General features: G+C 43.1%; 1 protein-coding gene across 1 annotated transcript in view; it reads left to right on the top strand.

The window, feature by feature from the left end:
• dnah2 (dynein, axonemal, heavy chain 2) overlaps positions 1-15,000 on the top strand; it is a 453,668-nt gene that overhangs the window by 235,265 nt on the left and 203,403 nt on the right. Inside the window, exons 32-37 of the mRNA XM_063186341.1 lie at positions 1,895-2,112; positions 4,695-4,796; positions 5,183-5,308; positions 7,208-7,318; positions 9,983-10,171; positions 11,913-12,016. Coding sequence (XP_063042411.1) covers positions 1,895-2,112; positions 4,695-4,796; positions 5,183-5,308; positions 7,208-7,318; positions 9,983-10,171; positions 11,913-12,016 — 850 coding nt within the window. The remainder of the gene's footprint in view (positions 1-1,894; positions 2,113-4,694; positions 4,797-5,182; positions 5,309-7,207; positions 7,319-9,982; positions 10,172-11,912; positions 12,017-15,000) is intronic.

Here is a 15,000-nt window from a genome sequence, read left to right as displayed (position 1 = left end):
ATTAATGTCAGCCAATCTGGGGTCATTGGACTGTATACACATGGACAGGCCTCTAGTCTAGTTTATGGGGGGAAAAGAACAAACAAAAATAAACAAACAAAACATTGCCTGCATGTTGGGAAAGAGAGAGGGAGCGAGTTGTGTCTGTGGGATAATTGCATAAAACCATCAGGTGCTCATCGATATCCAAAGTTGCAGACTTGAAGTAGAGAGAGAGAGTCAGAGGCACTCTGAAGTCCGCATTATAAGTCCTTTATTATTACATGGACACCAAAGCTGATGCGTTTCGGTCGCGTGCGACCTTTAGGGCTGAAGGACTTTTAATACGGACTTCAGAGGGCCTCGGACCTTCATTGAATGTTGGCTGAATGTTCTTTTGAAGGTTCAGGAATGGTGTAACAAAGTGTAACACAATTGTATATCAGTAACCAGGTACACTTGTAATCAGGAAACACAGAACAACACGGGTAGCCTTATGTACTTTAATCTCTTTGAAGGCTGTGATTAAAAAAATCACAGACTGTCAAAAGCAATCAAATTCAGTTTTTCCTCATTTCTTTACTTTCTTTTTACATCCCAAAAGACCCATGAGATGAAAAGGGGAGCACTCATCAATTTAAAGTGTGTATTTTGGTGTGAACAAGGCTGCAATTTGGAGAGAGACGTGACAAGCAAATCAAATAAATTAATATATAAATCAATACATAGGAGAAAGAACGGCACTCTCTCTCTCTCTCTCTCTCTCTCTCACTGCTTTCAATTATCCCCAATGCATGGCTTGGCGTCCCTGTGTTCTGCATAGGCCTCCCTTCTAAACACTCAGCTAAAGGAGGATGAGGACGAGAGGGATGAAGGGAGATTATCGCTGCACATGAGTGAGATGCTTTAGGGCTCAGGAGAGGACAGGACGCAGAAGGAGGAGACAAGAGGAGAGGAGAGAAAGATGAGAGCGGTCGAATCAAGTGCCACACTGTCAGAGGAAGGAGAGCAAGGACAGCACATCCCTTGTGTTTCCTTTTTTCTTCCTCTGTTCCCCTCCTTTTTTTGTTTTTGTTGTTGTCGTCGTCGACGACTAACGGGCCAAGGCCAGAGGGAGACAAAATTATCCCGGAATGGAAAAAAGCCCGAACTCATGCAATGTCGTGTTTGTGGGAATGATTGAGATTGATTTTTATAAATAGGAGGGGATAAGAGTAAGCCAAACACATAGTGACTTAAGTGTATTGGCCAAATCAAGCTAATCTGAAAGCTGTGTCAGTGCCGCGGAGCATCTCTGGTGTTTACCTCATTTAGCTTGATTTTTATCTCCAGCTTAGCCTGGATGTAGAGGGCATTATGACATTTCTGTCTTTTTTTCCCCAGAAGAATGTGGACAGCTGTGGACAGTTTTGGGACACACACACAGGCACACAGACAGTGACACACACACACACACACACACACACACACACACACACACACACACACACACACACACACACACACACACACACACACACACACACACACACACACACACACACACACACACACACACACACACACAGAGACACAGACACAAACACATGCTACGCTTTCTCTCATTTTCTCCCTTTCCTACTCAAATAATTCCTTCCATAAAGGTATATGACATATAAAAACAAAGAAAAAAAAGGCTTTAATTTATCAATACTTGCCCCCCACGTGCCGTATCCATTTACCCTATTATCAGAGATGGATAACAAGCTGAAGGAGATCCAGAAGTCCCTGGACATTGAATAGAATTTAAAAGAGCACAATAGAATAGACTGTAATAATAATAACAATAATAGCCTAATAATAATAATAAATGTAAATAGAGCACAAATTGTATTCAATATCAACCACCGTTCCCTGTGTTGCGTGCCGTCCTCAGGCCTGCCCGAGAAGCTGTCGGAGATGAACAGCAAGCTGGAGGAGATCCAGAAGTCCCTGGACATGTACCTGGAGACCAAGCGCCAGATCTTCCCCCGCTTCTACTTCCTGTCCAACGACGACCTGCTGGAGATACTGGGCCAGTCGCGCAACCCCGAGGCTGTCCAGCCACACCTCAAGAAGTGCTTCGACAACATCAAGAGCCTGAAGATTGGCAAGGTACACGTACACACGAAAACGCATGCACGCACGCACACACACACACACATGCGCACACGCGCGCGCGCGCGCACACACACACACACACACACACACACACACACACACACACACACACACACACACACACACACACACACACACACACACACACACACACACACACACACACACACACCTGCTGGAGATATAAGGCCGGTCACACAAAGAGCCTAATAGAGCCTAAAAACTGGTAGGGTCTGATGCAGGACTTGACGTTACAATGCGCACTAACACATGCAAATGGCTCATTTAGTGTTTTTAGTAGTAGACGTCAGGGGGTACAACTATCACTGATGCTCTAATGCACTCTTGTATTATCATTGGTAAATAAATACAGTCCCAGGAAAAAGTTTGTACACCCTTTGAAATGTCTTACATTTCTGTCAAAATTGGTCATAAAACATGGTCTGATCTTCCTGGAAATCACAAGAAGGAACAATCAGAGTCTGCTTTAATTAATTCCACCCAAACATTTACATGTCATCATATTTTTATTGGTCATAAGGCCATAACATTCACAGGAGAGCAGGGCATAAGTAAGTACATCCTTGCATTAAGTAGGTTTAAACCCTCAGTTAGTGGCAATATCATCAACCAGACTTGTCCTGTAGTTGCAGATCAGATTTAAAAAACAATCTGTTTGTATCTTGTCTCCCTCTTCTTTACAAAACTGCCTCTCGTCAGCAAGGTTTGTGGGATGTCTGGAGTGCATAGCTTTCTTGACTTCATGCCATATAATCTCAATTGTTTTATTTCAGGGCTTTGACTGGGCTATTCCAGAATATGTATTTCATTATTATGAAGCCATTCTAAAGTCGATTTGCTTCTAAAGTATGGGTTGTTGTCACATTTCAGGACCCATCCTCTTGTTTGCTTCAACTGTGTGACAGACTACCTCACATTTTTTTCTGTAAAATATCACAATAAACTTGAGTTCATTGTTCCACTGATAATAGCAAACTGTCAAGGGCCTGAGGCAGCAAGGTAGCCGCATACAATGATGCTCCCGCCACCATACTCAGAAGAGGAGATGTAACCCAGAATCGCTAAAAATGGGATTGATTCTGACAATCTAAAATTAATGGGGTTTCTGTCCAAAAAAATATTGCTGCACCTTTGAGGTTTGCGAAAAAGCATTTATATGCTTCATAGAATTACTGCAAAATATTCTGTAGACCAACGTTGAAATCAAAGTTGAATTGTTCAAGGGAACACACAATGTCATGTTTGGAGGAGAACTGGAGAACCACACCTTCACCAAAACATCATCTCCACCTTTGAGTATGGTGGCGAGAACATCATTATATGCGGCTACCTTGCTGCCTCAGGCCCTTTTCAGTTTGCTATTATCAGTGGAACAATGAATTCAGAAGTTTATCGAGATATTTTACAGAAGAAAAGTGAGGTAGTCTGTCACACAGTTGAAGCACACAAGAGGATGGGTGCTGAAATGTGACAACAACCCATACTTTAGAAGCAAATCGACTTTAGAATGGCTTCATAATAATGAAATACACATTCTGGAATAGCCCAGTCAAAGCCCTGACAAAAAACAATTGAGATTATATGGCATGAAGTCAAGAAAGCTATGCACTCCAGACATCCCACAAACCTTGCTGACGAGAGGCAGTTTTGTAAAGAAGAGGGAGACCAGATACATCCAGATTGTTTTGTTAATCTGATCTGCAACTACAGGAAACATCTGGTTGAGGTTATTGCGACTAACTTAGGGTTAAAACCTATTGAATACAAGGGTGTACTTACTTATGCCTTGCTGTCCTGTGAATGTTTACATCTTATGGCCAATGAAAATATGAAAACTTGTAAATGTTTGGGTTGAATTAGTTAAAGCAGACTCTGGTTGTTCCTTCTTGCGATTTCCGGGAAGATCGGACCATGTTTTATGACCAATTTTGACAGAAAGGTCAGAAATTTCAAAGGGTGTACAGACTTTTTCCTGGGACTGTACATTAGGAATTGTTGACTAATGTTCAGGAAATGGAAACCTTGTATCTCTAGTATTTGTTTTTTTTAAAATTATTATTATTTTAAATTGGTTATTTATTCATTATAAAGTTTAAATCAGTACTGCTGGTCAGTCTATGATGAATAATTGAATAACTAACTGTAATGTTGAAATTATTACTCATTTAAACAATAGTGATTTAAAAATGAATAAATAAATAAATAAAAAAGACAATGAAAAGTGGAAAGGTTGTGCGTTCATCAGCATCAAGTTTGCACATTAGCAGGGTACACAGTACACACACAGATAGTATGCACATTAGTGGGGTACACTCGCATGCAAAACACATTCACATTCACATGAGTACGCCTACACACACAAGCCTGGGGCAATGTCTGTAAAGTGGCTAAACTATTAAAATAATTCACAGTACATGCAAATTACTTATTCTAGTCTCTGTGTGTGTGTGTGTGTGTGTGTGTGTGTGTGTGTGTGTGTGTGTGTGTGTGTGTGTGTGTGTGTGTGTGTGTGTGTGTGTGTGTGTGTGTGTGTGTGTGTGTGTGTGTGTGTGAAGGTTGGACATATGAGCAGTAAGTCAGAGGCTGTGGGCATGTTCTCCACGGATGGGGAGTATGTGGAGTTCACCCAACCTGTTCTGCTTGAGGGACCTGTGGAGGTGAGCTGACACACACACACACACACACACACACACACACACACACACACACACACACACACACACACACACACACACACACACACACACACACACACACACACACACACACACACACACACACAAATATGTGAACAATATTTGAATATGTGATTGTGAAGTAATGGTGTGTAATTGTGTGCAATAAGATGAACATTGTATCTATGTTAATTTTGTTCGCTTGCCTTTGTGTAAAACATGTGTTTATATATATCCATGATTTCCCTACGTGCATGAACAAATTAACATTACATTGTGTGTGTGTGTGTGTGCGTGTGCCTGCACGCGTGTGTGTGTGTGTGCCTGTGCATGCACGTATGCGCGCATTCTTGCATGTCTTTGTGCAGGCCTGGCTGTGTGATGTTGAGCGCACCATGCGTTGGTCCCTCAAGGGCTCCCTGAAGAACTGCCGTATGGCCCTCATCAAGATGACTGGCAAACGGGACAAGTGGGTCAGAGACTGGCCCGGACAGGTGGGTGGGCTTACACTGGCCTGCACGTGTGTGTGTGTGTGTGTGTGTGTGTGTGTGTGTGTGTATGGGTGTGTGCGTCCGTGCGTATGTGTATGTGTGTGTGCGTCCGTGCGTATGTGTGTGCGTCCGTGCGTGTGTGTGTGTGTGTGTGTGTGTGTGTGTGTGTGTGTGTGCTTGTGTGTGTTTCTATGTTTGTGTGTGTGTGTGTGTGTATGTGTGTGTGCGTGCGTGCTTGTGTATGTGTGAGACATGTTCATTGATTGACTTTGAATGTAGGTCTCCTTGATTATAGGAGTTATTGAGTTTGCCTGCACAAACACGGATACTTCAGATAGAGTAGTACGTATAACACCAGATACCACAACAGAGATATCAATAGAAACACAAGATCGATAGACCCGAACCAGAAACAGTAACAAGGTGAACTCATTCTTGCCGGCGTGCTGTCTCCTCCACAGAAAATAACATTTTGTTTACAGCACTGAATTCTCTTGTTCTGTGGATCAACCTCCTGGTGATACAATATTGTAGAATGCAATGATAAACTAGTACCATGTAGATTGTGCAAGTCATACGGGGGTTTCTTCCTCAAGATTTCTTTCATTATCGTTTTCAAGCACACAACACCCTCCCCCAGCAAGGCCAATTATGAGACAAATTATATGTCTCTGATTGCTCAAATTTGGCAAAACAACACAAAAAGGTAATTGCAAGATGGTATACCCCTTCTCTGCTATTCTGAAAAAAAGTTTTTGTGGTGCACCATGTGAATATATATTGCAATGCCATAGTGGACTAGCCTCGTGCACCATCCTACGTACTTCTGCCAAGAGACTTGGCATCGCACTACATCTGATACCTGTTTTCTGTGGAGCGATGTTGCAGGTAGGATTTGGCCGGTGTTCTGACAAACGGTCCTACATTGTAATTTTATCCTACGGTAGGATGTTCTGTCAGACATGTCTGTTAAACGGTCCTACATTGCCAAAGATAGACGTCAGACATGTTTGTTCTTATTCAGATTTATCCAAAAAATTTCCTTCCCGCTTCCTGCAATCCTGTCAGATCAAACAACCTCCAGACCATGAATACGAAATGAAATGGTAGTATTATGGGATGGTCAGGACCAGGCTAATAGTGGACCACTAGGCTCATGAAATCAGCCTTCATGGATCCATATACTAATGCATAGTACTGCATACATAGTCTGCCGCTTCTGTAGTCACTCAAGTCTTTGAACACCAGGTAACAATGTGCATCAAAGCTTTTTTTAAAATTATTATTGACATTATACATGACATCTTCCTTGGCAGTAAGATTTGGGCTAAATAATTTCTTACACACACAAATTTTGAAACACCCTTTTGCCCTTGTGTGTGTTTTCAGCTGGATTTGTTATTTATATATCACTTTTATTTAGCCATCAGCATCAGCATAAAGGCCACATTCTTGGAAAGTATACATGCATTTAAGTGTTAAAACAGGTAAATCGATGTTAGTAAATAATCTACGTCTCTGTTTAATTGGATGCAGAATAACAATATTGTTTACTTGGCACAAAAAAACAAGTTGGTACTATTTGAGAACAGATAAATAACGAGAACAACAACAAACTTACCAAGAAATCACCACCTTCAAACAAAACACAGGAGAAAGAGGGGGGAAAAAACACCATCTGCTGTCTCCACAACATTTAAAAAAGTTGTCGTTAGCAGACTACTCGTTTAAAAAGAGAGAGAAAACCGGGGGAAAAAAGGTGGAGAGAAAAAAATCCCTCACATGAATCTCAACTCTGGTGTCCAGAAGCTGCCTCACAGCGGTAGGCTTGTCCTCTAGCCCGACCTTCACTCCGTCACGTCGTCGGGTGTCATTAAATCCACATTACCTGTCCGTCCCTAGATGGTCATCACTGCCAGCCAGATCCAGTGGACCACGGACGTCACCAAGTCCCTGATGACCAGCAAGGAGAGGGGGGACAAATCTGCCCTCAAGTCCATGAGGAAGAAACAGGTGCGTGGAGGAGGACATTACACTACATTACACTAGTTTTTTTCTTTGTTTCCCTCATGCACCCACCACACTAGGGCAGTGAAAATAATTATACAATGAATATATATATTTTTAAAAGTGTATACTATACAAATATTAGTATTAGTAGTAGTAGTAGTAGTAGTAGTAGTAGTAGTAGTATCGGCCAGCGTAGATAAAGTTAATAAAGATGTTATATTACTTTGAATGTACGGTATATTGCTATGGTGAAGGCAGAAGGACAGACTTCTCAGAGCACTTGTGAATGTGCAGTAAGTCATATATGGGCTGTTGCTATGTCATTTCCTTGGTGCTCAGTTCAAGCTGCCATTGTGAGGATGTGCCTGTAAGTGAGAAGGTGCCATGAATCCTGATTCTCCCTTCACTGAGACACTAATAGCAATATATATATATTCAATATATTCTATAAAGTCATTATATGAATAATTTTGATTTCATGTATCCATGATCTCTTCATTGGTCTTAGTCTTTTCAGTGCATGAAATATGCATAATATACATGCTCTATGATGCCTATACTGGAGCGGTATTATGTGCTAGACATGGGTCAGACACATTGTGTGAAGGATATGAGTGTATTTTAGCAGCTGCCATGAATCATGATTGTGCCCTTACAGAGACACTAATGGCTGTTATCGGCAGCAATAGCGCCAATCAACCGTCTGACATTGAGCTGCATGCTTTCAACCCCATACATCTTATATTAGTGTGTGTGTGTGTGTGTGTGTGTGTGTGTGTGTGTGTGTGTGTGTGTGTGTGTGTGTGTGTGTGTGTGTGTGTGTGTGTGTGAGAGAGAGAGAGAGAGAGAGAGAGAGAGAGAGAGAGAGAGAGAGAGAGAGAGAGAGAGAGAGAGAGAGAGCAGCCCACCCACCTCTTAGTCCCTTATGCATTCATCAGAAGCATACCGCTGTGCAGTACAGTCATCATATTACTTGTGTGTGAGTGACTGTGTGTATGTGTGTGTGAGTGACTGTGCATGCTGTGTGTGTGTGTGCGTGCGTGCGTGCGTGCGTGCGTGCGTGCGTGCGTCACCAGCCAGCCTCCCCTCACAGTGTGTGTGCCGAGGCCGCAGGTTGCCCGCAATTTGATTTCCATTCAGCCCCTTCACAGGAAGTCAATGGCAATTTGCCTTATTCATTCAGAAGTTAGCATTAGATATGACGGGTCATTGTCCAGGTACAGGAGAAAGGATCATGATGGAAATTGAGCAACTTGGTGTGTGTGTGTGTGTGTGTGTGTGTGTGTGTGTGTGTGTGTGTGTGTGTCATTCTGTCTCTCTACAGGCCTTTCTGTGTGTGTGTATGTGTGTGTGTGTGTGAGAGAGAGAGAGAGAGAGAGAGAGAGAGAGAGAGAGAGAGAGAGAGAGAGAGAGAGAGAGAGAGAGAGAGAGAGAGAGAGAGAGAGAGAGAGAGAGAGATTTTTAACAGATTTTAAGCTTTTAAGCATGTAAACTCTTTTTTGGCCGCTCTCATACCTTGCCTGGCTGTCTCAAGTATACAGTACTTCCACTATACCAAGACCACAGAGGACTGTGAATAGACAGGGCGACCAGACTGATTGTGAATAGACAGGGTCACCAGACTGACTTCAATGTAATTTTCAATGTAATGTGAATGGGACTCACTGTGTAAGTGACGCACACACACACACACACACACACACACACACACACACACACACACACACACACACACACACACACACACACACACACACACACACACACACACACACACACGCACACAAGCACACACGGTTTAGTACTTGTATTTGGATCACCACACAGGGAAGGATTACAGATCCAAACTATAATGGAAATACAGTATTCTGCAGATTGGCAAGTATGATGAAATCAGAATAATAAGTCCATTAGTCTCTATGGATAGATTTGACATCTCCGTCTCCAAATGGACAAGCTTCCTATTATGGCAGAAATTGAACAGAATTTGGCCAGTGTCTTTGCACTCCTTTTGCATAATCCACACAGTTGCGAGCCTCGCATGACTAGTTTATGCATGTGTCCAAGGCTCCCAAACACAAGGACGATTAGGACAAGGACAAACATACACACACACACTCACGCACACACACACACACACACACACACACACACACACACACACACACACACACACACACACACACACACACACACACACACACACACACACACACACCACACACACACCACACACACAGAGCCTCCTAGTGTCTAAAACTAAAATGGCAAAACATCTTTCCTCTGTATTCCTCCTTAGAGATGGCCTTGCTTTAATTCAGATATTGTATCTCTCTCTCTCTCTCTCTCTCTCTCTCTCTCTCTCTCTCTCTCTCTCTCTCTCTCTCTCTCTCTCTCTCTCTCTCCCCTTCTAACACACACACACACACACACACACACACACACACACACACACACACACACACACACACACACACACACACACACACACACACACACACACACACACACACCTCTGCCTGCCTGTCTGGATGGCTGGCTGACTGCCTTTCCACCAAATGTTACACCATATTCCGTGGAGTGACATTTGAAAGCCGCGCTACTCTACTCTACTCTACATGGCTCCTCCATTTGACACATGCTGTCCTGTGTCTGTTGCTGTCTCAGGTGGTGATGCTGAACCGCTACTCGGAGGCCATCAGGGGCAACCTGTCTAGCATCATGCGCCTGAAGATCGTGGCCCTGGTGACGGTGGAGGTGCACGCGCGCGACGTCATCGACAAGCTGGCCAAGGCCGGCTGCTGCGACGTCAACGCCTTCGACTGGCTCTGCCAGCTGCGCCTCTACTGGGACAAGGTCGGCACGCACGCACGCACACATGCACACATGCACACACGGAAGATACACGCACACACACACACACACACACACACACACACACACACACACACACACACACACACACACACACACACACACACACACTCTCTCTCTCTCTCTCTCTCTGTGTCTGTCTGTCTATCTATCTAACAGAGAGAGAGAGAGAGAGAGAGAGTCAATAGAGGCTGAAGCACACAAAACAGACAGCTGACATTAACAGGAACAAGTAAAGACCTTCCTCTTTCGAGAGGAGCTACTAAACTAATGCTTGAGCTGGCCTAGCCCCAGGGCAGACTCTTGACATGATGTTTACTTTAGTTTAGTCTAGTTTAGTTTAGTTTAGTTTGAGTGTACGTGTGCGCGTGTGTGTATGTGTTTGTGTGTGTGCTGTGTTTGTACTCTTTATTAATTTAAAAAAAAAAAAAAAAAAAAAAAAAACTCTAACCTCTTTGCAACTGCACTTGTTGCTGTATATTTGCTATATTTGCACACTCGCTTGTGATGTTGGCTTGATTATGTCCTCTTTTGAAAGTCGCTTTGGTTATAAAGCGTCTGCCAAATGCAATATAATGTAATGTAATGTAATTAACACATGTTAAACGTTCAGAAATGCTATCCAGGATTGCAATCATATTTTCACTGCATGTTATTTTCTCAGTACATTGACTATGAGGTATAGCACGCTTTGTGTTTGGGTGGGGGGGAAAGAAAAATATACCTGTATATTTAGACATTTTCTCAACTGGGACAAGGTGACGGGATGATGAGAGAAAAGAGAGCAGAGAAAGGAGAGAAGGGGTTGAGGAGAGTCATGATAAAGTCATGACATGACAGGGAAGGACATTTTGGACAAAGGCCTGTGCTGAAGAATGAATTGGATTTTTTTTCCCCTTTTTCCCCATGGCCAACCTAGATTTCTAACCCACTTATCAAATGCCTTGCTCTTACTAAGCCTCACACGTTTTCCCACTCTTTCTTTCCTGCACTTGTCCTCTTTATCATGGCCTCCTGTCTCTCTGTCCATTTCCATCCATTTTCCCCTTTTCTTCTCTTTTCTTTCTTCTTTTCTTTCCTCCCTTCTTCCCATTAACTTGAACATCTCTCGCTGTCCATTTCTTTCTGTCCATATGTGCTTGTCACCTTTCTTTCTTTCTTTCTTTCTTTCTTTCTTTCTTTCTTTCTTTCTTTCTTTCTTTCTTTCTTTCTTTCTTTCTGTCTTTCTTTCCACTTTTGCTATTTTTTAGTGATTGGCCTGTTTTTGCTTGTTTGGAGTCTACCAATTTGCCCATAATTTTTTATTGGGGAAGTACCCCTTTAGGGTTTGTTTACCATTATATGTGGAAACTATCACGAGTATTAATTTCTGTCTGCTTTATTTGCCTATCCTCCCTTCAACAATGAAATAAAATTTTACTTTGACTTTTACTCTGGGGCTTTGAAGACCTTTTAACATCTCTACAGGCTGTCTATGTCTCTCTTGTTGTGGCCCTCTATTTTTCTATTCAACAAATAGCATTAGGTGGACAACTACATGTTTTAAACAATTGAATATCTCTTCTCTGTCTGTCTTGGTAGTTTTATATTATTTATGAATGATAGTCAGGAAGTGGATGACTACGTAGCATGTTTAGGTGATTATTTAACTCATAGTTGTTGCATAGTGTGTATTTAATCTCCACTCTCTCCTATCTTCCTTTCCCTTTTGTGCAATTATCAGGACGTGGATGACTGCATCATTAGACAGACCAACACCCATTTCCAGTACGGCTATGAGTACCTGGGCAACTCAGGACGACTAGTCATCACGCCCCTTACAGACAGGTACCTCCTACTCATCACACCATGTCACATTATGCCCGGCCAAAGACTTTCAACATGGTTACCAAGATATAGCATCAGGGCTCTAAATTACCTCTTTATTCATCACCAACCAAAATGGATAGTAGATGTTAATCTTACTATCCAAAAACACACACTTGCTAATGGGTCAAAGTTAGAGTTAGAGCCCTGTATAGAATTACTACGAGTCACCAGTACATCAGAGTGGGATCAAGTCCTGTCTCTTAATTGTCTCTTTCCCATTGAAGTCCATTCATTCTGAACCCCTGCCCTGTTCCTAAAGGGGCATTGCAGCCATATGATGGCAGCTCAGAACCTTACTACGTCATATTGATTCTGGAAGAAACTCCTTGTGAACCGTCTCTTCCTTGCCTGATGCCTGATGAAGATCCAGGGTGATTGAAACATTGCTTTTTAAATAATAATGTTTATTTTTTGGAGCTTATTAGCAGTGTGCTGACCTACCTCCTTCAACTGTTTGACACTTTTGTCCGGCACCAGCAAAAAGTGTTTTTTGATGCGCACACCCTTCCCAAAACTACTAACCGCCTCTTCCTTATCAATTGTCTCTGTCTTGGATATGTGTTTAATCTCTGGTTGTCTGATTGACTGTTACTTGATTCTTGAACAGAGTGACGTGTTTGCATTTCTTTGCCTTTGCCTAATATCACCCTACCACACCGTACCAAGCCCGTCCATTTTGGTGCAGTGACGTTTGGATGTTTTTTTTTTTTTTTTACTGTTTCAAGTCCTGTGTGCATTTCTCTAACCCTGTCACTCAGGCAGCCAATCATTTTCAAGAGGCCCACTGGCGGCAATTCCACATGAATGTTATACACATAAAGAAATATGAGTGTTAGACGTGCGTAATACCACACGACCCTGACACTTAATGCAATATGACAGTTTCACTATTTACTGTGTCCAACGTCTTCACGATCAAAGGACACTGCTTAGAAGATAAACAAACGTGTTTGAAAACATAATCCGCTCTTTTTGATTTATTTAAAGCTCCCTCTGTCCATGGACACAAATCAAGAATGACAGTTCAATCTTCAGAGTGTTGTTGTCTGTTTCTCATCATTAACCTTTTCCATTTTCCTCTGTTTTGCACACACTGCTTAAAACTATGGTTTATTTTCTGGGTTCATTCCACCTGTTTCTGTCATTGGCAAAAGAGTTCTAAAATAGTATTTTTCAGCACGGCCAAGTGCCACCTTAACACACTGATGGGCTGGTGGTTTAACAAATTAGGATGTGTTTAGCCCATTACCATTTTTATTTATATTGAGGCCAATTTATGGTCCACAAACAAAACAAACCGGAGATAATTGTCAACAGATGTCCTGGTGCTGGAGGCTTTTACAGTGTTGTGCCAGTGAAAACAACAGAGGAAAGAAGGGGAGACAACAACAACAACAAATGTCTAGAACAGTGTGGTAGAGCCATCATTCTAGAACGCAGCACTTTGAGTCCCTGTACTGCCAAACCATAAAACAAACAAAATGTATGGCAATTAATGTAGCCTTCTTTTTTCAAACCTACTGTAAAATAATAATGTACACAAGCAGGTCTGTGACAGTCTTAGCAGAACTTTTCTCCAAATGTTACATCACATTTAGCGGAGTGACATTTAAAAGCGGCACTACGCACGCCTCGATTTGACACATGCTGCCAGAGTACGGCACCTCACACAGCAATATTCCCACATCCCCTGGTAGGCTTGGCCTGCCTGGCTACCGTTGACAGCAAGACTATACATATACATTCTGAGGTGCATGCATATGTACAGTATGCCGCAAGCATATGCATGCACACACAAAACACACACGCACATATGTATGCACGCACGTATGTACGCACGCAAGTACGTCCGTGCATGCACACACACACACGCACACACACGCGCACACACACACACACACACACACACACACACACACACACACACACACACACACACACACCCACACATTATGGCAGGGCTTTAGAAACCAAGCACACACATACACATACACATGCTCTCTCACACACACACACACACACACACACACACACACACACACACACACACACACACACACACACACACACACACACACACACACACACACGCACGCTCTGGCAGGGCTTTAGAAGAGATGAGGGCCCTCAGACGAGTTTGTCAGGTGAGGAGGATGTCGCCTGCATAAATCCCCGCTGCCTCTGACAAGTGATGGGACTTGTGAAGGCGTGGGAAGACCTCATTACGCATTCCCAAGGGGAACATCAGGCCGCCGATAATTAGGACTAGTTACTGTGATCGCTGTGCTGTGCTGCGCATGCTGTCTATCTCCTCCTTTCCAGTGCATGCGTGCGTGCGTGCGTGTGTGTGTGCGTGCGCGCGTGTGTGCGTGCGCGCGCGTGCGTGTGTACTGCATCAATCTACCTTTGTGAGGCCTCTGCTATTGGAGCACACCGACAAGGTGGGGCACTCGCTCCATGTGGGGCCCAAATCCTGGACCCCACATTTTTTGACCCCTTTTGATGGGACAGTTTTGTTTTTACTGGTAAAAGTAAGAGTGTAAAAACATTTCCTCACTGACAGGTTAGGGTTAGGGAATGCTTTGGTTTGGGCACAGTTTAGCATTATTTAGCTTTGTGTGTGTGTGTAAGTGTGTATGTGTGTGTGTGTAAGTGTGCCTGTGCCTGTGCCTTTGCCTGTGCCTTTGCCTGTGCCTGTGCCTGTAACTGTGCCTGTGCCTGTGCCTGTGTGTATTTGTGTTGGTGTGTGTGCTTGAGTGTTGCATTGTTTTCCTGCAACCTACAGTATGTGTGAGTGTGTAGGTGCGTGTGTGCGTGCATGAGTATGTGTGCACATGCATGTATGCATGTACGTGCAGAGTGTCTGATCAGTGAAAGCCGTGGGTGTTTGGTTAAGAGAAAAAGAAGTATAGGCAGAGAAAATATTACAGAGAGAGAGAGAG

The sequence above is a fragment of the Engraulis encrasicolus genome, chromosome 21 (assembly GCF_034702125.1).
Source record: "Engraulis encrasicolus isolate BLACKSEA-1 chromosome 21, IST_EnEncr_1.0, whole genome shotgun sequence".
Taxonomy (NCBI): domain Eukaryota; kingdom Metazoa; phylum Chordata; class Actinopteri; order Clupeiformes; family Engraulidae; genus Engraulis; species Engraulis encrasicolus.
The sequence above is the reverse complement of the archived record's forward strand: the minus strand, read 5'-3'. Positions and strand labels throughout refer to the sequence as shown.